The following is a 24,868-nucleotide window of genomic DNA, read 5'->3' as shown; positions in this document are numbered from 1 at the left end:
GATCTTAAAGCCCATCCAGCCCCACACCCAGCCATGGGCAAAGCTGCCCCCCAGCTCAGCTGCCCAGGACCCCATCCAACCTGGCCCTGAGTTCCTCCAAGGATGGAGCACCACAGCATATCTGGTCAGCTGTGTCAGGGCCTCACCACCTTCATAAAGATGCAAGAGATAAACATCTCTTTTCAGAAACAATAATCTTTAAACATTAGCAGATCATTTTTTATGAAAATCAGGTCCAAAAGTCACTGAGATGTCCTATCTACATCAGAACAATTTGTTTGGAACAATTTAAGAAAACAGCACGCTTCAGTCTTTACTTACCCACCACACATTTGCAAGCTAATGTTCCCTTGGCTGAGGCTTAGAGAGGCTGCTGCAAACCACCCACTGCAGAAATGACTGTTCTGGTGTGACAGGTTACTGCCCTGAGAGCTGCTGGTGTGCATACTACTGCAGGAGGTTACCACCACCGGGGCATCCTGCATCACTGCCACTTGACAGGACAGAGATCACCTGCTGCTCCGTAGCACACGACAATTTGAACTTGGTCCTGCCACGTTTTTGAACAAAACAGGAAGAAACACAAAATCAAGTACAGCAACCAAAGAACATTATTTTTAATATTAAGAAAAAATATATATGAATATTTCTGTGCTGGATGAGTCAAGCCTTTATTGCTAAACTAGCTTGAATTAAAGCAGGTGAAAAGCTGCTATACTCTAACCAGTGAAAACACAAAATCAGTTTCACAAATGATTTCTTAGCATTCCAGTTACAGCAAGCAGGAGGTTCAGAAAAGCTTATTTTAATTAAAAACTTTATTTTTCATTACAATTCACAGTTTATACATGGCAAGACAAACTCTTGCCATGTGGACATTCAGAACACTGTGCTGGGGAGACGAGGGTCTTTGTTATAAGAGCATTGCTCGGTGCTGTTTCATGGAATTTCTTTAATTTTAAAAGCGTACTCTCTATAAATGTTAATTGACTGATATTTACACTGAATTGACTGAATTTACATATTAACTTATATTTATTAGAAAACAAGCTAAGCATCCAAAAACATTAACATTCATATCTTGCATGTTATCTAATGGTCAGAGATGCTGTAAGATTTGCCACTTGAATCATGCCCAATCAGCAAAGTCTCATTCTTTTTAATTTACACAGAGCCTAAATTATTCTTTAAGGCCTGTTCAATTCATGTTATGTACAGCCATGTTACAGTAGACTAATATAAGAAAAAAACCATAAAGTTATCCGTTCCATCTTGCATTTCTTCTGAATCTCACGTACACTTATAAGCAAAACAGAGGATATAAAATTAAAGTTAATGTGTTTTCTTAAAACTAATAAAGAAAACCCATAGTCTGGCTTAGATCTGCTTCTCATCAGCCTATCCTGTCTGAACAATCATCAGTATTCAGATTGTGTTATTTCTCAGCTCTTCCTCATGCCTGCACTTATATTCAGAGCCATCTCTATTGGAAATGTATGGAGTCACAGTGATACCAGTTTCAGTCGCATTCCCATATTAGTCACAGCTCCGGCACAGGCAGCCACTGTACAGCGTGACATTCAGGAAAGCACTCCAGCAGGGTTCCTGTGTAAAATATCATATGGTGTGTGGTGCGACTTAAGGAAGAAGTTAAGATCCTCGCTGCACAGCAAATATCTGGCAGAAGGTTTATCTCATTGAAAATGGTTGTATTTTGCTGCATTGGTTTCTGGATGTGGTTATTGGAATACAGCAATTAAAAGCCTCTCCTGCCTCTCCTCAAAACAGCCATCTTTATTTGCTTGTCATCTACCAAATAACTTAGTGATAGAAAGCTGATTTTTTTTTTTTTTTTTTTTTTTTTTTTTGTACATCTGACACAGAGAAGAAAAAATCTGCTGAACACTTCTTGAAAAAAATAAGACTTAAAGAGGATCTGCAGGTTCTCCAAGTCAGTGTGAACAAATATCAGCTGGACCTGAGTAAAACAAAATTCTACCGGGGAACATATTTGCAACTTTCAAAACTGCAGTGCCTTTAAATTCAGAGCTAAGGACATCATTTGATGACTGTTGAGTTTTGGCATTCATTCATGCTGGTTGGTATCTTCAATGCAGACACCTTTAAAACACCACCATTTCAAGAAAAATGAAAGCTCAAATGAAAAGCACTTCTCATGCAAAAAAGGGAAAAAAGAAAAAAGAAAAAAAAAGAAAAGAAAACATACAGGAATTGTAGAGGTTCTGGTTCTCCAAAAGATAAGGCACTGACAAAAATTTCTTAGGTAAAAGGCTGCATAAGAATTTCTTGCCATTTACAAATGTGTTGTAGTCCATAAATGGTCCATTCCTAGGCTCAGTAAGGTAGACCCTGAAATATTAAGGACGGATCCCTCAAAGCTACATTGTTACCATAAACAAGTGTGATTCATTCTTTAGGCCTTATGGCACATTAGGAGAAGTGAAAAACAGTCTGGGCAGATAAAGGCAGAAGACGTTGCGTGTTCCAGCATCTTTCGATAACAGAAGTGCCATTCATCTTTGTGTCTTTGAAGAGATGCGATGGTAACTCTGGACTGCAGTTTCTGTGGAACTCATGCACACATATAAAATGCTATTAGCATTGATCTTTGACAGGGTGGAGAAAAAAAGGGTGTATGGCTAGTCTAAAAGCCAAGAGCTTCTCAAGGACTGGGACCCAACGTCACAGCTACTTAATATTTTCAATGACAGCTATTTCTTCTGCTGCACAGTGCGGTGTCAAACCATTCATGTAAATGCTGTCTGTCTTTGTTAGAGCTGGCAAGAGGTCCTTCTCACTGGTGAGATGGTTGACTGACAGGGTTCTCTTGCAGGGGGTCAGGTCTTGGTTGTGGTTGACAGCGAGCTCAGCAGAGAGCTTTCTTTTGATGGAGGTAGCCCGCTGGAACTTGTCATAGATCTCCACGCTCAGGCGTCTTCGGGTTTCTTTGAACTCCGCAGTGACATTGGCTGTCCACTCTGCAGCGTGGGCTCGGAATTCCCCTACCTGCAGCAAAAACAAGAAAAAATATGCAGCATAATAGGGCTGAGGACTTTAAAGTCCTCATAGGCTTGAAAGCAATGCAGCTTTGGGCTGGCTGGCAGAGAGCTGCGATGGTTGATTTCTCATCCCATATACTTGCTGTTTCATTGACAGCAACAAGAAAAAATGATGCTCTAGTAAAAGTTAATAGCAATTCAAAAAAAAAAAAAAAGAAAAAGAAAGAAAGAAAGAAAAATCTTTTCTACTGAAATTTGTTACTGAATTACAGGCAGAGAACAACAGAGGAAACAGAGGGGAGCTCCAGAGCCCTGACAGCTGCCCAGTGCCCAGCTGGTCAGGGCATGCTGAAATCCCAGCAACCCAGGCAATGCTGTGTGTTGTTATTTATGAGCACTTCTACTGTCTGTGGAAAGATCCCTAGGAGACTTGGCAAAGAACTTTCTAAATTTAGACAGAAAAGCTTTTTTTAAAAGAAAGCATCAGCTGCTGGTATTCTCTCTTTCTTTGTGCTTGCTCAGACATAGTGCCAACACAGTAATAGCTTCAGTCCTGTCAGCAGCATGTCTGTGTACCACCTTGCTTCCTCCAAGGTGACACAGGCCGCCAGTCAGCATGTTGCACTGTGTGCTATCAGCATACAGCTGCAGGGTGGCATGGATCTCCAGCCTGGTTGTCAGCAAGGTGCTAGTTTGCACAGTTATTATCGTTTAATGAATGTATGTATGTACGGGACCAGCCTGGTCTAGTAGAAGATGTCCCTGTTCATAGCAGGGGTTTAGGTGTAGATCATCTTTAAAGTCCCTTCCAACCCAAACCATTCTGTGATTCTAGGTCTGTATATCCCTGCTACATATGTACATTCCTGTCTCTACGCATCTTTGCCTTAGAGTCTGTCAATATACAGGCTGATCAAGTTCATTAAAACCACTGTAACTTTGACCAACCATTTCTGCATTTCAGTGCTGTGAAAGCTAGAACATGCTGTGAGCCCAGGCTCTGAGGGTACGGCTGAGGAGGGGGAGGGAGGCAGTTGCTGGCACAGGCTCCCAAATTATCATCTTCCTTGGACAGGGCACAAGGGAGACTTGGCAGCTTACCCATATAATAGTCTGAGGTGAACGACAACCTTATCAATTATATGCTATTTATATGTTCTCTCTTGTGTTTTAAGCAAACACTTACTATATTAAATTTCACAGGTAATTAAAGGAAGCACGTTTTGGGGAGAATATCTTGTTATAAGGGAAAAGGGAATAGACTGCTTTTCTTTAAATCTTGGCTCTTATTAGCTTATTAGTTGGAACATATAGCACAGGGGAGATAGACTGCTGATAAATACAACTCCAAAGAAAAGCATTTTAGAAGAATTAACCTTCTTAAATACATTAGTCTAATTGGTACTGCTCAGTCCAGAATTTCAATCATCAGTAAGCAAGCCTGGACTTGGTGAGCAAAGAAATCAAATACAAATTAACAAAGAGAAATACGGGGCTAAGCCATCAGAGTGGCCAAAGGCTTATTCATACTTTGCAGTGCAGTGGAAAACAGGAATATAATGAAGGTAAAAAATTATCAGCTCACTCAGGAGTGACGGGGTTTCAGGAAAAACTTTCCCCCTCCAGAAACAAAACAAAAAGCTCTTTACCCAGGGGTCATTTTATTACATTTGTCTCAGCTTCAGTGAATTATGCAGTTGACTAATGTGGACCCATTATGTGTATCTTCTAAAACGAGGATTATTATCTGTAATACACAGAGGATTCGCCCAGCTGAAAGATTATTAGTATTTAAATTGTGCAATTAGGATCAGACACACTGCACTTCAGATCTGAAAATAATGAAATCTGCACTGCTGAAACATTTCAGCTGCTGCACTGGTTTTATTTGTAGTAAACAAATAACAAAAGTACGATAAGCAGTATCAGTGCACTGACACCCTTGGGCAGCTTTGTGCTGCTCTAAAGCTCTCCTAAAGGCAAACTGCTCAGATTTTGGAGCATGCTGCTGTCTAGGGGAGCAAAAAGCCCATATACAGCTATTTTACCCTGCACATTTGTAGCCCTCTCCAGCTGTGTAAGACTTTTGCTCATGCACACATCTCTGCGATTGCAGATAATCACATTCAAGGGATGTTATTAGATCAGTAGTTTTAAAACTGTCTTGGCAACCTACTGGAAGTCACAAGCATCTTGAACTGCCTCCCTGTGACCTTCCTAACCTGCTTTTTGGTAGTGGATCCAGTTCCCACTTCTCCCGTGTGTTCTCAGCTAATGAAAAACAGCTGGCCATGCTTCTGACAAAATCAAGTATAGGTAACCTTTAGTACATGCTCAGAACTCTCTCAGCAGTCCACCTCACATGTTGATGATGGAGCTGTCTTGCACTAGAAAAGCTGCTCTATTTTAACTTGTATGTATGAGAATTATTCTGGAAATTTTTCAGATTGTTAGGATAGCTAATTGGTAGGTTCTAATTAGATTTCTTTTGGAAAGCAAGTTTATGCAGCTAGATGGAGAACATCATTAATATGCGTTTTAGAGACAGACTCATTTTCCAATTAAGGTGACATGGAACGTGAACATGGTGGTCTCAATCCTATCTGCCCATATATCAGAGCTGTGATGCTGCTTGGCAGGATTTCAATTCTATATTAAAATCACTGACAAAAAAATAATAAAAACGCAGTGCTGTTACTAAGCAGAATTGAAATACATTCCTAGTAAAACAGAGGTAATTGGCACAGCATGAGAAAAAAGGTGGTGCTGCGTGAACTGTGTGTGCCCCAAGATTATTGCTTTCAGCCCCTAGCTTTTGTGTGAACTAAAATGCACTCAAAAATGTTATCCTTCCAGAATAAAACTCTTAATTCCATAGCACTTACAGATTTAAGTAGAAAAGGTCACAGGAATAGAAATATGCAGTTTTCAACTGCCAGTGAACATAAGCAACTAATAATTTGATCCTTCCTTTATCCATAGGGACCTTTCTGTATACATGCAGGTCCATTCTGTCCTTAGGGTATGACATTTCTTCCTATTGCTTCTTTTCATCTGGAGGCTGATAGACGCAAAATGCTTTATGCAAAGTGATTGAAATGCCAGCTGCCTGTGCTGCTCAGAAAAAATCTTAACTTACATACCTACTGTAACACTTGTTTACTTTCCTCAAATTCTCTTGCCCCATTACAGCACACACCTTTAATTTCTGCAGTCACTGTAGTTGGATATTATGATAACATAGTTGGGAAACACGATGCAAAGATATGGTCTCAGTCACAGAAATTATTGACAGCTAAATACCTTACATAAAGCTAAATTGAATTACATGTTTCAGAAGTAACAGGAAAATCACAGTGATATAAGTAACACTAGCCTGGTGAAGTTGCCCTTTTCTAACACTTGCAGAACAGAAACACCACCAGTAATGGGGACTCAGCCATTAGCACAGCTCCAGGATTGACTTCCTCAATGTCAAAATCCAAATCAGATTACAAGATGTCAGATATCCACAGTGATTTCACAAGGAGCGCAACACTTTAACCCATTAATAATGCGCCTTGAACATCAACAACAGGTGACTTTATCAGCTATTTATGAAGCAATACCCTACTGCCTTATGAGACCTCTATCTGCTGGACTCAATGACAAATTCTCAAGACATATGAACGAGAAACATATATATTCCTCATCATAGCACACATCATCGTGAAACAGTAGACATTTTTCACTCAAACATCATTCCTTGATTCAATTCACTGCCCAGTACAGACTGCCTGGCCTCCAGCTACCACTGCAGATGGACCTCTATCTCTAAATATATGTTGTAAGGCGTCTTTCAAAATGTGTGTTCTATTAGAACATAATGAGAAATATCTGAATAAATATGAAATGTCTACTTAATCCTGTTAAAGCCTCTTTATATACATATGTATATACATATGCATATATACACACAGAATATACTGCATGAATTTTCTAAATGACCAAAGAGTTCCCAGACCTCACCAAAAATGTCATTTAAAGATGAATATACTGAATATAATGGAACTAGGAAAAAAAAAAAAAAAAAAAGGACAATAAATAAGCATTCTTTCACTTTTCCTGCAAAAAACAAAACAAAACAAAACAAAACCCAAACATCTAAATTAATAATAACCTAAAACTCTGGTCTAGGCCAAGCCTCTCAGCCAGTATCACTGATGAACTGATAAGATCAACTTCTTCCCTATTAATATTCATCACCACCAATTAAAAAAGAAAATTTGAAGATATTGAAGAACCTGATATGAAGAAATTCTCCATATTTGTCTGGAGTTTGGCGACCTTTCTGGACACTTTATGAACAGATAGCCAAATAATTAACACAAACAGAATTGTCCATCTCTCAGTAAGCACACACAACCTATTAACTGCAATCTGGACAATACAAGTCACATAACTATTACACGTGAATAGTCCATACTTTGAATTAAGTCACAACTGTAGTAAAACAAACAAAAAGCAGAAATATCTCCTTGAATAGACCAAATTGAATACACGCTGTTCTAAGCTCTCCTTAACTTTGCTTGGAAAATCCCAATACGAAAGTGTAACCAGTTGATCTACTTGTGTTTACACAGAGAGAAGATAGAATTACGTTGCCTGGAGAGACATACATGAGGTGAAATATCTGATATACTTGGGAGAAGCTATAGCAGTGAGCACCAAACTGTAAAAATAGACGTTACATATGTTGTACAAGAAATCATGACTAAATGTATTTTTAAATTTTTTTTTTTTTTTTTTGGCATACAGATTGCATACAATTTAGAATGGCCGTGATGTTAGTGCAAACCAAAAAGAAAAAAGAAATAAATAGGGAGCAGCTGAGCGGGAAATATCCATCTGATTATTTTAGAAAAAAAAAAGTGGCTGTCCTTACTGATACTTTTAATGCTGTAGATGTTCCTCAGTATATGATTTCTAATATTTATACCTAATGCATTCTCCAATTTCTAAGCTTTTTTTTTTCCCCCCCAAAGTACTTTCCTGTTACTTCAGAATAACACATCCAATTAACCTCTCCATGATCTGTTACCCTGCAACAAAACTAGAAAGAGCATGTACATATCACATTATGCACTCAGCAGAGTAGAGTACATAACATTTTGTCTTAGGTTTCAAGAAACTCATCCAAGCCTTCTCAGAAATTTGTCTCAGAAAGTCTCACATAAAAACTGAAATAAAAAATAACTTAGGTACAGACAGTCTTGATGTATTTAACAATGCAGCTGCTGGGTGGGTTGGTTCTGTGGGCGGGTTTGTCTCTCTGCCTTCTCATTTTCCTGCAGTCCTGGGTAAGCAAACACCACTTCCTTCTGCCTGAACTACTGCTGGCCACAAATGTATGTTCATTTTTGCAGAAGAGAAAAAAAAAAATAGGTTTGACAGACAATTTTGTTTGAAGCCCATGCTTTTCCTCCATCTTAAGAATTTATAGTTCAACTAAATAAATTCCCATCCCCAGAATACTGCTCTTAATATTTCTAATTATAGCATTATTAGAGAACATCCAAACCTCACTGCCCTGTAGCAGAGGTAGAGAAGACTGCTACTTGTCTTTAAAGGTAAAACAAGACAGGAGCAAAATACAACAGAAAGACCACAGACTGTACAGAGATGTCTAGGCTGAGCTTTCCCAGGTATGTAACCACTACTTTATGCTCCTTCTTTCTTCCCAGGACTCAGTTCTGTAAGAGAGAACTCTTCTACATCACATCTTTAACACAGCAAACTTTAATTTCACATTGAATGTCGCAAGTAAAGCATTATTTCTTCTCTCCTTTGGCATCCTCGACCGGTATATTAAACCCTTTTTTCAAAGCCAAATACTAGATGAGAAAGAATCTACTTTGTAAAATTGCTATCTTCTGGAGTAACATTTAAATTACTTAGACAGTGGTATTTTTCTACACACAGTGGTCAGAAATGCTCTCCCACTAGCAACTGGATTATTCAGTCATTCAACAAATAACATTTGTGAGTTCATTCCAGTGAGCAACGTCTGTTTGCTTTCACCCACAACTTCCATGAGTGCAGCTGATGCCTTGGATGAAACAAACCACAATAGTTAAAGGGAATGCAGACAGCTCATGAATTTTGATTATTTTGTTGTGGAGAAGCATATATGGAGACATCTGTGGGAGTGTATTTCATGGAGATAATGACAGATGGCAGATACAGAAATGCTCTTTTGCTCTATCATGGTCCAATTCAACTAAATAGGAACAGGTAGCTTACAATATACTTTTTTTTTTTTTTTCTTTGGCAAAAACAGATCAGAATAAATCATGCATTAGCCTTTTTTTTCCTCCTTTGTTTACCTTTTTTGTTTGTTTCCCTCCCCAGAAATATAAACACTCCTGTGGTAGGTACTGCCCCAGAACTATTCCTCATATTGTTCATAAGACAATTCTTTGCATAGAGTTACAAGAGTTACATTTGATGACTGTACACCAACTATTGGCCTGATTCTCTCCATTCCTAGCATTTCATCTTGTTAATAAAATTTCAAGCATAAAGAAAAATGTAAGCATCTCCTTTTAACAAAATCAGTCATTTTATTCAGTTGACTCATCTACCTCAGAAAGCTATCCAACCTCTCTCAACCTGATGGAACTGAATGACACCCACCTTTATTAACCACAAGAAACTACCGAAGCTAACGTGAAGCTCTATCGGCTGACCTTAATATGATTCAGGACAACATCTATTCTCTGTCTACACTCTACAGCCCATGATTTTGCTGTGGCCAGAAATAGCAAACATTTTAAGAATTTTAGTACAAGCATAATGAAATCCAAGTCACAAGCAGCTGAAAGGCTCTGTCTTTTAAATTTCTCCCACAGGAAAAAGATGACTTCAGTAAGTTCACTGGGTTTTACTTTATTTTTCCTCACAGTGCTATACTAAAAAGAACAAAGAAAAGGCTTAATGTAGACTCGATACTAAGAATGGGATGGTTATTGAAACTACAGGGTCAAGTCTCACCAAAAATTGTTTAATCCTAAAATTCCCAATGTTAATTTCTGGGGTAATATTTTCTGAAATATTAAATCTCCACTTTAATTTCGCAACTTGAGTATTACAGCTACACTACAATTCATTCCCTCTACAGAAAAATATTCCATAATTTCTTCAGTGTTTTTTATCCATTATTGCAAAATGCAATTTCCTCACTATCAACACAGCTTCTTGAAGATTCAAGGTTATTCTGCTGGACTGGCTTTGTCTGGTGATACTTCCACAGGAGAGCTATCAAATGTGAACTTACATGTTTGCTCTGAGATTACCATAAAAAAAAAAGTTTTTAAAAAGTTAGCCTTCAGGAATATTAATCATGAAGATGTGGGCTGAACAGATTCCAGACTAAATATCTCTATCAGTAGAGTTAAATCACAGATACATTTGTCTTAGTAACTTAGAGGATCAATTACATCTTGTCTCAAAAATAAAAATGAAAATCAAGATCTCCTAATATAAGTTACAGTAACCCACGTTCAAGGAAACTTCATGCGTAATTAACTCTGAGAAACACCGCTGATATAACTGATCTTTTTAATTAATTTCTATCTTATTATGAAGTGTAAGTAATTTGCTCTAGTTTTAATTTTTGGGGACAGCTCTCATCATTACTGTCTGGTTGAATTGAACCTGAAGGCATTTTATCCCTCCCATGCCAGCACAGTGAGGAAATGGGGAGCACTGGGGAAGAGTTGGGGCTGACAGACAACCTGCCTAGAGTGCCACTTCGCTAACAGAGTTGTGTTTGTTTAAAATTTCTGTTGTAATCAACACCACACCAGCATCAGTCTGGGATATGGTGGAACTTACGCAAAAAAACAAAACAGCCATCGCTAAAAGGCTTTTTTTTTTTTTTTTTTTTTTAATCCTCAACAAAGAGGTGGGATATAAACATGGACCATACCAGCACAATAACAACAGAGATGTTACTTTTGTGTGTGTTGTGTGATGAATTTGAGGCTAATTTAAGCAAGCACAGTGTATAAGAAGCACAGAAAGCTCGGGAAAGACATCTCAAAAAATGAAGTGTGAAAGTCTATTAGCAGACTAGTTCACTTAAGATTAATAGAAAAACATGTCCTTTCATATTCTGTGCTGCACATAGTACAACCATGTACTTGCAAAAGAGTGACTAATACAGAAACTCTTGCTATGGCAGGATCTAGAACACCACCAGGATAGCTTAAAGTCACAGTTTTTGGAATGAGATGAAATTTAATTCAAAACCAAGTCAGCCATTTCTTCCTTCTGACACCATGACCACTCTTTATGTGTCTGAGACTAAAAAAAGTTTATGGAGGGGACTGTGCTATCATCATGTTTTATCTTATTGGGGATTTTTTTTTTTTTTTTTCTCCTCGCAAGTTTTGTTTGTGTGGGTTTTTGAGTTTTTTGGCCCTGTTGAGATTCAGATTTGGCAGTATTTTATGACCTAATAGTTTGTGTTCTTTCCCATCTGACTCAAATTAGTAGGAAAAAAAAAACAGTCTTTTGAATGTTGCAATTCTTTCTCAAATACGCATTTCTGCACACTCTTAAACCTAGGCAGGCTTCTCTTGCTTTGCTGTTTTTGTAGCCCTCTGCATTCCCCTTGAATGTTAGGCCACAGAGCCAGGGACTGTTTTCTGATAATATTCCTTTCAATAACATCTGTAGCTGTAACACCGTGTTCCTACAGAAATTCAACAACCGCCTGCTGGCGCATCCTAGAATTGTGTCACCCCCATTAATCACTGCCTTGTAAAAGGATTTCACTTGCAGTTGCTTTCACACTACGACTGCCTCCCACAAATATTTCTTCAGTTCAGCACTTTCTAGGAACAGGCTTGCACCAAGTCAGTCTGCCCAATACTTTGAGCTTGTGAATGGATGCATTTTAGCACTACTGAAACTTCCTTTGGTGGTGTTGTTGTTTTTTTTTGGTTGTTGTTGGTGGTGGCTTGTTTGTTTCTACAAAAAAAGAAAAGCCCTGAGTTGTTTTCTTTGATAGAAGCTGCTCCATCTTGCTTAAAGCAATCTGCAAGGGATCAGCAATACACAATGAATCAGCAGTGGTTTCACGCCTTTGTATAAAGCCTCTGATTAGCAGGCTGTAGAGCTATTCTAATCATCTACATTTCCAACTCAGTGGATGGGTGCAAGTGCCACACTGCAAGCTCTTTGTCACTGGAAGAAAATATCAGTCATCACCCTCACTGAGCAGGTTCTGAGGCCTGTTTGCCTGCAAGGCCAATACAATTCACTGAAATCTTGCAAAATTGTATTGCACTTCTCTAGCAAGCTAAAGACCGTTCATTATGCAGTCAAATAAGCACCAGAGCTGTTGCCAAATCAGGTGTAGAGTACTGCAGAGAAACCAGGAAGGAGGGCCAGGGGAAGATGAAGGATAAAAGAAGGCCAGTATTTTCAGCAAAGAGTAGCTCAGATGTTTTGTGAAGTCAGACTTGACTTTTTTTTTTTTAATATACATATAATATTTTTTTAATATACATGTAATATTACAAGACAGAGATACCATGATACCATGCCATTCCATGTATACAGTTTACATTTAGGCTCCTCCCATGGTGGATATGAAAGATGGATTCATATTCCCTTAAGGCTGGGACCCATATGTTTAACCTTAAGCTACAGCAAAATGAAAAGACAATAAATACTACAGAGTGCAATAATCCGTGGTATCATCATGACAAGACTAATTTTGTTTTGACAGACATGAGTGACAGGTCTGCTGCTGATGCCAAAGAGATTAAACAGAGTCATGATTCAGATGAGTCAAATTGTTTATAAATACCAAAGATAACATTTGCCTCGTGTTTCCTGAAAGAGTGAGTTATGCTATTTTTCATGAAGTTTTAGACCTGGTCATTAAAGAGGGATCCATATCATTCAGTTCAAAAGGAGGACACCCAGCATGAAAATCACTTGTCCAAACAGAGCTGATGTCTAACACTCTTGATATTCAAAGAAGAGAACTTGCTTGTAGAGGATGCAATTCATCTCACACAGTAGATGCCTTAAAATGAAATGGATATGCTAGAAACACCATTTCCTTGCACTAACTATAAAGACAATGTAGATGACTAAGTCAGAAGTTACTCTCTACAGTGGAGATTAATTCCACCTTCATTGATTTGAATGGAGTCTGGACTAAAGTTTCACAAAGAATACTATGAGCCAAAGGGGTGTTTATTTATTTAAGGGACCTTATTTTAAAAATAAAAATTTGAAATGTATAGCCTAAGTGACTAAGGTTCTTGGTTGGGAAGTCATTTTTGTAGGACATACTGAAATTCAGAAGCTGCTGCATACTGAGGCAAAAAAATGTGATGAAAAATCCTGCTGAAATATTACCTTTCAAAGAGACTAAAATCAGGAGACTTCATAGTTCTCTGAGTAATCAGAGCACAGAGAATAATGAAGAGGAGGGAGTTTATGGCAAGCTAGTATAGCTAAAGCTGAACTTCAGAGACAGATCGCCTACTTATGATTATAGCACACAGCATGTTCCAATGACTTTCTGACACTTCATCTATCTTACTGCATGAACTGCTTCCAGCAGCAGATCTATGCTTCTAAAACTCCCACTTCTATCTCTACTTGTCTTTCACTTCTCCCTTCATCTGATGCATTCAAAACTCTCAGGACTATTTCAAGAACCAAGACCACCTGAGCAACTAAAAGACATGCTGATTACTTGGATTTTAATATAAAAACACAGCATTATAGTGGATCAAAGACTAGCTGATCAGATTTTTTTTTTAAATCTCAGTTCCATTTGCATCTGACAAACATTTGGGCACTATCCTGGAAAAAAGGAAAAAAAAACACAACAGGTTTTTTAATTTGCTGAAACAGTGAAATGCATTATTACCACCAACTCTTATGTAAATCTTTTTTTTATGAGCAATAAAGCTGCATTTGAAAAGCAGGGAAACATGAACAGGTGTACAGATATTAGGTGATAGCCGTGATCAACATGCCCATTCCTTGGATCGTGGAGGATTCCTTTCACAATATATGCTCTACACTAGCACTTTTAAAATTTTTATTTTTATTTTACTTCAGGCCACACGAAGAAGCACAAAGGAGGTTATTACTGAAAACATGTCATATAGCTCAATTTTGGTTGTTCAGGGGAAGGAAACAAAGGGGCTTCTAAACACTTGCATCCTCTGTCTCTGTTCTGGCCTCCAGTACAATTCAATAAGCTTAGGAGGTACCTGCCTTCAAAACTGGACCAAAAGAAATCAACTCTATCAATCACTACTGACTGATTTGCTCTCTCCTGTATCTGAAAGGGGTAAGCTAGTGGAGATTTCCTAGTTTTTTTGTTTTTTGTTTGTTTGTTTGTTTGTTTTGCATGAAACCTACAACACAAATCCCACAAGTCCTACATAAAACCTTTTTTCTTGTGGATGTTGATACCCACAGCAAGTAAAAGTCTCTTGACTGAAGACAACTTCCACAGTCAGGTGTTTCATTTGAAATATATTTAACTGTTTTAGTTCTAAGAATCCATTCACTATGATCTTGTAGATTTTACCTCAGCTTCTATCTCTCAGTAGATTTCAGTGTATAACTTCATTTTTACAGATAAAGGCTTCTTCTGGTTATAACGAGCTATTTTCCCCCAATGATAGAAAGTTACCTCAAAAAAAAAGAAGTATAAAGGCATGCTTATGACTAGGATTTTCCACTGCACTTCTACTATCAGAACTACAGATAAGTTCTGCTATAATCTGCATCCACAGCATCTGGAACAGACCATCATAAATTTAAGCTTAACTGAAAAAACAGGCAATACATGAAATTTAGTCTCCTCTGACTTCTGCTGGCACAGAGAAGACTAAATTTCCACTGAACTGCCTTGGCTTCTTCACTCGAATTTTCCTTGACAGATAACAAAGATGAGCTGAGCAGCAGTTTTTAAATCATAAAATGCTACTTGTAAAGCCAACACAATGCTTCTGTTAATCAGACAGTTAATCTGTCAGCAGAATGCAGGATACTTGTACATAAATTCCCTTCTACAAAATCAGCACAAAATCAGAATCCAGAAGTAATTTCTCTTATTTTCTAACTAGCACAAAGGTTATGCTTTGCCAGTTTTCTCAAATCAGTCTCAGTCATTTCTGATACTGTAGCATCTATTGCCAGAATATTTTCTTTCTGCTACAGATTTTCTCAGACACATTTAAGCAATGGGTTAAAAAGCAGGGGAACACTTCTGAACATGAGGGATATGATTAATTGAACAAATGGTACCAATTATGTTATGTCTGTCTTTAATCTAACCTAAAACACAAGAGACACTTGTTTACAGCAAAGTCCTGAATACCTGCATCAGCCAAAAGAATTTGGTTACATTTGAAGAATGAGGCTTTCCTTTCTGTAGACAAAATGAATCTGTTTGTTTAGGCTACAAAGGTGAGAAAGAGTGGAAAGAGGAAATGGGAGATACATTCCTGATGCCTGAGGAAAGTTTGGCATAGCACTGTGCTGCATAACCTGGCAAATAGAGTATTGCTTCATATAAATAGTATTATATATTTTATACGCTAAAGAGGCCCATGACTCTATTAAATTCATGTTTCTTTAAAGCTTATCCAAAATGAGCCTATGTTGAAATATCTACAGTATTAAAAAAAACCCAAGACATTATAAAATCGACACTTTGGTAATATATTGTCATTGTAATAACATGGATAACGAGAGATTCTAAATAAGATTAAGATCCTCAGTGCTATGTACAATTATGTAGTCAAGATAGCATCTTATCCAGATATCTTTCTGTCTAATTGAACAGCTTGAGAAAAAGAAAGATTAAAGACCAAATTCATTTTAGAAAGTATCGTGAAGAACTAGACTGTTCCACTAGTGTATGAAGAAGGGCAACAGAACCAAGCCTAAGCAGGGTATTTTTCATAGTCCCAAGTTATAGTGCATTAGTCATAATGCCATTTTTCCCTCCAAGAACCTAGGAAATAAATGCAGCTTAGGAAATGCTCCAAGCTAAGAACTGTTTAAGAGAGTGCACTAGGGAAATACTACATGTACTTGTCCAACTCCTTCCCCATGCAGAGGAAAGCATGGGCTAGGTGGCCTTTTTGCACTTTCTTAAGTGCAAAACAATAAATTTCAACAATGCCAGCTAATCATGTTTGATGTGATCTGTTGGTTTCCCTGCAGACCGTGGAAATAATACAGGCTGATGGTAAAGTTGCCCACTGTGTTTATCCAGAATTCAAGATTGTGAACCTGGATACTGTTGAATTTGCAAATAAAAACACATTATAACCACTGCTTCGTATTTGCGAATGTCATTAGTAAAGTTACTTGTGTGAACTATAAATATCCTTTGAAATTTGCAGAGCAAAAGATCAGTTCCAATACTCATTAAATAAAATGGATCAAATAAACATTGCGCTCTGCTTCAGAGCTACATCCTCTCATTATTTAGCTGCATATTCTTTTATGGGAATAAGTGTTTACGAAATTCTCAGTAAAAACATGCTTAAAACATGCCTGCTGCATCACTCTCACTAGCTGTAAGAACTAGCAGCATAGCAAAGAGGATGCTTCTCCCTACAGACCTCACAAAATGGTTTTACTAATCCTGCCTACTGCCACCATCACTGCTCCCCTACAGTCGGGAGGAGGCAGGGACCCTGAGGGGCCAAGGAGCCTATAACAGGTGAAGATGAATAGGCATAAACTACTCTTCATAGTAAGGTCTTTGGAACTCACAGTTTGTCAAGTTTACAACTAAGCATTGATGATGCACCCTACAGCTAGGAAGACAATTTAAAGAAATATAAGTAGCAGACACAGTAACCAGCACATTCATTCAACAGTAGCAATGAAGATTCTTTATATTTGATTAACACAAATGAATTGATATGTGCAGAGGAACTGAAGTTGAAGCAGAGGGAAATGATATATTGCTTAAAACAAAAATTATTTATAAAGCTTCTAATGAAGCTCAAACCGTGCCAGCTGTAACCAAAGGAAATTTTACTTATCCTTTAACATTTTCAGAAGTCAGAACATTTTCTTAAGTGACAACATTTGAAGTAAAATATTATATATGATGAATACATATTTACAACATACAGAATATACAGAAGTATATTTTAACTGAAAACAACACACCTTACTACAAATAGCTATGCATGCAGCTGAAAATAATCTAGTAAAATACACCCAGGCACATTTAAGTAATGCATTTTAATACCTGACAAGATATGAAAGACTTATTCTCTTAGAGCTATAAGATGGTGAAAGGTATATTGTATATAAATTTCTAGAGCTTTTTTATTTTTCTTTCTGTGCTCACAACCCATAGAGAAACAATCAAAGCAGAATAATTTTTGTCTCAGAAATTAAGGACTTCATTCTCCCATTTAGAATAATTCTTTTAGAAAATCTTCCGTAAGTCATGTACAAATGTGCATACACATTTAAGACAGTTTACCTAAATCCATATGCAGTCATACAAAAAAAAAAAAAAACATCACAGAATGTTTGACTAGGCTAAAGCAAAGGTTCAATTTGTGCTATGGCATATACTTAGCACAGAAACAGTTTTTTTCCCCCATTCCGTAAGAGCAAAAGGGGTTATACATTCACCTGACTTATAAACAAAGTTTTATAAAGCAACATTCTGGAAATATTCTTACCTCTTCTTTTGTCTTTTTTGATATGACTCTTAGCCAGTCTCCAATCATGCTGAGAACAGCTGCAAAGTAAGCAAGCCCAACAAGGATCCAGAACCACACCACTGGCTTATAAAAATCTAGGTACTCAATATCTGATCCTCCTGAAAAACAATGAAGTTAAAAATAAAGCACATTTAGTTGTTATAGGTGCAAAACTATTTTAAAATTAATTCTTTTCCAGAAGTCCTATTTCTTCCACTTTCTTACTACTGCAAAAATTTATAGCAAAATATTTCAATGTTAATACATCACAGTCTAAATTCCCCCATTGCTGAAAAAGTTTTGAGATCAGCAGTAGTATGCAAATTGTACACGATGGTTCCTAATCTTTCAAATAATGAAAATGAACACTGAGAAATTGATTCAGTTTCTGAGATATTATTTAAGTTGGAAGTTACTGTGGATAGCCTGAATGAAAGAACTTCCTACCTTCTTCAAACATGCATGCTGTACTAAATTTGAAGTGTTGTTCTGCAATACATAATACATTCAGACATTGAGAAATCTGACTTGCTAGGACTTAGAAACACACCTCCATTACATGAGTCCTTTAACTCTAGTAAAGAATAGTACCAGCATTGAGAAGTGCCCCTGTTGGGCAGTCAGACACTGCCATCACCATTTTACAGTAGAAGAAATCAGTCTACAAGGACTTGAGTTGAACTCAAGAAAATGGAGATAATACAGTTGGCAGCTGAAGGCAGCTCTTTTGAATCCCACTGCCTTAAGAACCAGACTCTTTCTTTCTTCCAAGTGTTGAAGTGAAAAAAGAAAAAAAAGGAGGGGAATAAATTTCAGAGATGCTGTAATGGAACTTTTATGTCCAACACAGCTATAAAGAACAGATGCATAATTTCCCACAAAGAACAAAAAAAAAAAAAAAAAAAGGTTATGTTCATCCAGGGCTCTCAGACAACACAAACTAACTCATATTTCACATCCCACAGTACAATAAAACAAGCCTTAAGCTTGCAAGTCAGCTATACCCCGTCAAATAAAATCATACCCTTCATTTGGGCTGCTGCAAAGAGAAGTTCAATTTATATTTCTGCCCACTGAAAAGGCCAAAGGAAAATGCTCTTTACCCCCCTTTCATGACAAATAATAGTTTTCCCTGCTATTGTTATCTAATCATCACACAGGTTACAAGCGAATTTTACTGATTATTATCTTTGTGAAAAAGCCCTCATAGACAGAAATTGCTTTTCTCATGTCGAATCTTTTCATCAATAAAAACTGTTAAGCAGTAGTGGTTTAACTGCCTAAGAGATAAACCCATAATGCAATAAATAAATAAATATGGGTACTTAACATCTGCGCAGTTACAGGACAGCCTGAAATAGAAGACAGCCTACCTGCAAAAGTTTGAGTTCACCACACTTCAAGGCAACCAAATACCAGATAAAGCAATTTGTTAACAGCCACTTCATACCAACCCAGCAAAACAGGATTTACCCGTGTCTTTCCCCTGCTGCCATTCAAAAAGCTGTTGATTACCATGATGCATCAGAACTCTATCAGGAGCCATCCATGAACCTCACTCCTTAGTTCACGTTCTTCATCTACTTATATAGCGCAAAAGGAAGTACAATACGAATACAAATTACTTCTAGAGTATAAAGTTTATAAATGGAAACTAGAGATCAAATATATCGGTCTGCAGGCAGCATTTCTTTCACCGTGCCAATCCAATTTATTTATAGCAAGGTTAATTACCAGGTCAGGAGTTAGGACATCTTGATACTCAAGATCTTTCTTTGCTTTCTGACCAGGAGATGGCTCCATCTAGCCATGCCTAAAGGAGTTAATCTTTCCAACTTTTGCAAGGGGTAGTCAAAACACTCTAGAACAGCTTATCAGTTGTTTAGTTCATGAATTTTAAGGAGTCCTTGGGGAGGTATCAATTTAATGAAAGACCATGGAGAAAAAAATATATTTAACGATATTTGCCCTGAGATAACTCTTTCTCTATACATATGAAAAACAATTACATAAAGTAAACTTTCCTTTATTGATGCCATTCTTTTCCCTATTCTTTTTAAAGCTAACTAACGAAAAATTATTTCTGTGAAGTCTTTTTAGTTCACATTTTTCCTTCAAAACTGTAAGTAGAGAACATAAAAAGCTATTGGTACAGAGTATCGTAATTCCATATTAGTAGAAAACTTCTGGTTCACTCCAAACTTGGCTCTCCAGACCAGTAAAGGTCATTACTACTTCATATCAATGGTACAAATTGTGGGCACAGAGATGAAATTCACTTCAAACACAACTGAAATCAAGCATGCCCAACTCGCAGGCTGCCTGTGGCCCAGCCCAGCTCACAGTGTGGCCACTCCCTGCCCCACATCATGATGGCGGTGGCTCTTCTGCTGAGCAGCCTGGCTCAGCCCCAGTGTGCAACTGTCACTTCATAACAACCAAATACTGGTGTGTGATCAGCACCTCCTGGGCTGAAATCAGTGCCTTGTGCACAGTGCAGTGCTAACTCAAGTTACAACAAATAAAGTCATGCATTTAGCTATACTGGTTAAACACAGCCCTGTGAACACAGGGAAATACGAAGCTGTGCTTTCCATTTTGATAAAGGAATTTGGGAATAGGCTTAAGATTGACTAAAAAATCATCAGTATTTCTGGTTGACTTGCAACTCCATTTTCAGTCGAATACATTAGCTGCAAGTTTTCAAATGGAATGCGTAGAGTTGCAATTAAAAATTTGGTCACATCTCTTTAACAGACTTTTATAAACCCTCTCTTACCAGAGAGGAACACCCCTCACCACTTATTCATATAACTGCTTTTGGGCAGTATCTACATTTGTGAACAAATAGAATAGTAGAAAATGGAGAGACGCTTCAGGATAAGAGCGCAGCTATAAAACAGCAGCTATATTCCATGCTATCCTACCCAGAAGTCGAGAGAGATACTGCATACTGACTCAAGCTTAAAGTAGTCTGCATGGTTCACACAGACAGCCCCTATTACAGATGTGAAATGCTGAGGTGACAGAGCACTTCTAAATGCCAAAAAGACGCAATGCCAGCAGGAGTGAGCACAGTCTTGGGTTGCTTTGACAAGTAGGTGAAGCGTTCCACTTTGGTGACATTAAATCTATCAGTGCTCTGGGTAAACTGTATCTCCAGCTGAGCAGACCCAGATAAACACATTAAAATGGCAACACGCATAATTCAGTTACAACCCAAAACAGTGAAAAAGCAATATTCTCAAAATCACAGATCAAAGGAAAAAGAACACTTCAGAAGACGTTCTTAAAGCAGAGACTCATTTGAATTGCACTAATTTGCTGCTTAACCTTATGAAATATCATTATGCTCCACTGTGAAACATGCTACTCATATGTTATTAATAATTTCTGACCTCCACATAATTCAGTCAAGTTTTAGGCATCTAATCTACTTTGTATTTGATAGCTGCTAGACTCTCTCTTTTAGAAGCATATGCAATAATTTTCAGTTTGAACTCCAGTTAAAGGATTTAACTGCACATACAAACATTATATTGTCATGCTGTACATATTTTGACTTCATTGCTAACTTTGGTTAGCAACTTCCGTACACTAGAAAAAAACCAAACCGACATGACATGAAAAAATCTCTTACTTTCCTCTTTTACAGAACATTAATAATAAGTTTGACATTTCTGTAGTATTAAAGCGGTTTTTTTCTTTAAAACAAGAGGTGTTTGAATTAGTATGACATGATTTTCAAGAGAGAATCCGGGCTGTTCCTTTAGAACAGTTTTGTGCGTGTGTGTGTGTGTGTGTGTGTGTGTGTGTGTGTGTGTGAGAAAGTAGAATGGTAAACTTTCTTCAATTACAAAAAAAGCCTAAATAATAATAATGAGAAAATACAGGAGTTAAAAAAAAAGTTAAAAATTCAGCTCCCATGCCAAAGAATCAACCCTATCAACCAAAAAAAAAAAAAAAAAAAAAAAAAAAAAAAAAGTATCCAGTTTAAAAAACAGAAAAATAGAAAAATATTAAGCTTGCTTTTTGGAATAATGTCCATGTATTTTCCTGAACTTTGAATACAAAACCTGTTCACCTTTTCCCTTCTTTTCCTGTACCTTGAATGATCAGCCTTTTATGTCTGCCTTAAGAGTTCTGCTGGTGGAAAAAAAAAAAAAAGTTCTCCAAGGCTTCAAATCTAGTGGTGCCAGGCAGGCAGCAGCTCACTTCATGTTAGTGAAAAGTGACAGATACTGGAAGAAATCTCTTAACCCCAGTACAGGCTATAACCACCACAACATTCCTATGTAGGTCTTGAAAACATGGGTTTTCCTCTGGGATGATGGTTCCCAGAAAGATAATATGATAATTACCAAAATATTTTGAAGTTTTTAAATCGTTTGGAATTTTGTTTTGTTTGAGGGAACTTTATGAAGTTGACAGTTATGAAATATCCCACGGAGCTCCAATATGCTACAAGAATTGCCAAATGCTTTCTTTTTTCCTAGAATTCCACTCCATTATAATCACAAATTGAAGTGCCACTGCCTACCACTCTGTTCTTGTTTTGACTGTCATTCTAAGTAGAAAACGGCAATTTACACCTCAAATATTATTGAAGAAACATGCCTTCTCAGCCAAAAATAATCATAAAAAGAACTAAATTAATGCCAGCTTGAGACTTTCTTTTTTTTTCAGTTGCACTGCCACCTAGGCACTGAGAAGTGGACCGACGTGGAATTCTTCCTGCTTCATGACCCACCACCAATAATCAAAACCAAAAAATGTCATATGCTAGAGCCACAACAAATTCAGATGCTTCTGTCAGATGAAATACTTATGTTCTACCCTACAGCCTTTTACCCCACTACATGGGTAACTCTATACACTTGCTTAATCTCTGTTTAAGGCACTCAGCTTTCCTAAATGTTTTTAAGTGATAGAGTTCTGCATGAAGTCTGTAACAAAACAAGTGACATTTAGTGTCTGTGAGGTAGTTACGACTTATCTAAAAGAAAAAAAGCAGGTCAGTAATCATAAAGTCTGCTTACTAATTTGTTAACTTGCAAAAGATTCTGGATGCTTTCTCAAAATTAATAGGGAAACCTAGTTATTCAGGTAAATATTACCAGCTTTATCGAGTACTTGCAGAATCCTTTTAAAAAAGCTAGAGACCTCAATGCTGAACACAGCACTGCAGGTGGGGCTTTGTGCAGATAGAGCAGAAGGGGACAAACACCTCCTTTGGCTTACAGGTCACACCTTATTTCATGTTGCCCAGGAGACTTTTGGCTTTCCAACCTGGAAATGCTTGCTGTCTGCTCACATCGAGCTTCTCCTCAAGCAACAGCCCCAAATCCTTCTCCACAGGGTTGCTGCTCTCAATCTATTCTCTGCCCAGCCTGTATTTGTGCTTGGAATTGCCCTAACCGAGGCGCAGGACTTGGCCTTGAATTTCATGAGGTTCGAACAGGCCCATTTCTCAAATCTGCACAAGCCTCTCTGGATGGTATCCCTTCCCTCCAACCTGTCAAGTGCACAAATCAGTCTTGTACTCTGGTGATAAGAATGCACATTAGTCCACACAAAGAAGATGAAAGTCAATGAACTTATTGTCAACTTTGTCTCTGACAAAATACAATCCATTGGCCATGTTAGCCTCACATAATGATAAAAGTGGTCTCAACCTGTTCTCTTTAGCATCTTCATTACAAGTACAAATCCAATTCCTACACTCTGAATCTCTAAGTCAATAACATTTTAGTACAAGTCTTGTGCAAATTGCTCTAAAAGGAAATAGAAAACATTCACAGCATTTTGATAGCACCATTACAGCAGAATTTCAGAACTAAAAATATGCTTAAAGACTATGAAAGGCCATGAGGTATAGAACAACATAATTCAAGGGCATTCAATAGAAAGATAATGTGTTTCCTGGTAAAAATTAAAAACAAAAAAAAAAAAACAAAAAAAAAACAACGTAGAAACAAATTATGATATCAAGTGGTCTACAAATAGAAATCTGTGGAAATTTTATAATGAGAGTAACGATGAATGTACTCAGTGTTCCAGCTAGAGACAAATGGGCTATTTCACATAATGTATTACAGTAAATATCACTAGGTCTTCATACATAATTATTTTTATCCCCTGCCATACACATGCCCCACAGGAGAGAAAATTTAGAGCACCCAGACTCTGCTTCGAAACAGCACACATTTTTGATTTGGTGTAAGTCAGAATTTGTTCCAAACCACAAACTCCTGAAGACAAAATCAAAGTAAGAAAAACAATACGAGGAAAGAGAGAAAAAAAAGTCAGAGACATTCAAAAGAAAGAGAAGAATCACAAAAATAGTTACTAGGAGCTACTGGGCCTAAGACTCAAACGCTGGGTGCACTTGGACTCACGCAATGGCAGTAACTCCAGATGGGACATGGAAGATGCTCACATCATGCGAATGTCTGATATCTGTGCTCTCCTCCAGCAAAATAGCTCACTAACATCAGCCCTACACTTCTCTCCTCATCCCACTGCTGATATCAGCTGGAGTAAGCTCATGTCTATTACATCTGCCTGACACAAAGGCACCAGAACTGGGAGAGAGGCACCTCTCAAGTGTTGGTCATGTCATTTATGGGATATGCTAAGCCTTCTTCTTATATTATAAAATACATATAAAAAGACAAATACATAGCAAACAAAGCACAGAAAGGTACAACAGTAACAGAGAAATTCAGTGATATAAGCAGAAATCTGGAAAAATCTGTTGAAAGCCAAAGATGCTCACAAAAACTGTGTTGTATAACAAAGCGATGTGACACAGCAATGTACTCCTGCTAAAGTAAAAATGTTCAGCAGAATAAAACACCATAATTCTTGTATACCTCACAGTCTGTGACTACAAAGATAATCTAGGATTAGGTAAAGCATCTTTTTGACAATATAGTAGAGAAAAAGAATTAAGATGCATAGAGAGAGACAGTCCCACCTCCTGCCTGTAGCTTGCAACATGATCTGAGGTTCTTCAAAGGACTTGAGACAAATATGATGAAAGGTAAAATTGGATGAGACGGGCTAAAACACCCCCTT

The 24,868-nt window shown here is 37.5% G+C and overlaps 1 protein-coding gene across 3 annotated transcripts in view; it reads right to left on the bottom strand.

Annotated features, from left to right (window-relative positions):
* Positions 1-716: 716 nt before the first annotated feature.
* KCNK2 (potassium two pore domain channel subfamily K member 2) overlaps positions 717-24,868 on the bottom strand; it is a 122,088-nt gene continuing 97,936 nt past the window's right edge. For all 3 annotated transcript variants that reach the window (XM_042884691.1, XM_042884696.1, XM_042884703.1), the window contains 2 exons: positions 17,768-17,907; positions 717-3,027 (listed from right to left, as the gene is read on the bottom strand). In XM_042884691.1, coding sequence (XP_042740625.1) covers positions 2,710-3,027; positions 17,768-17,907 — 458 coding nt within the window. In that variant the 3' untranslated portion in view covers positions 717-2,709. The remainder of the gene's footprint in view (positions 3,028-17,767; positions 17,908-24,868) is intronic.

This window comes from Lagopus leucura, unplaced genomic scaffold (genome assembly GCF_019238085.1).
Source record: "Lagopus leucura isolate 7727_CA_CO unplaced genomic scaffold, USGS_WTPT01 Super-Scaffold_73, whole genome shotgun sequence".
NCBI classification, from domain to species: Eukaryota; Metazoa; Chordata; class Aves; order Galliformes; family Phasianidae; genus Lagopus; species Lagopus leucura.
Note: the sequence above shows the minus strand (reverse complement) of the source record. Positions and strands in the feature narration are given on the sequence as shown.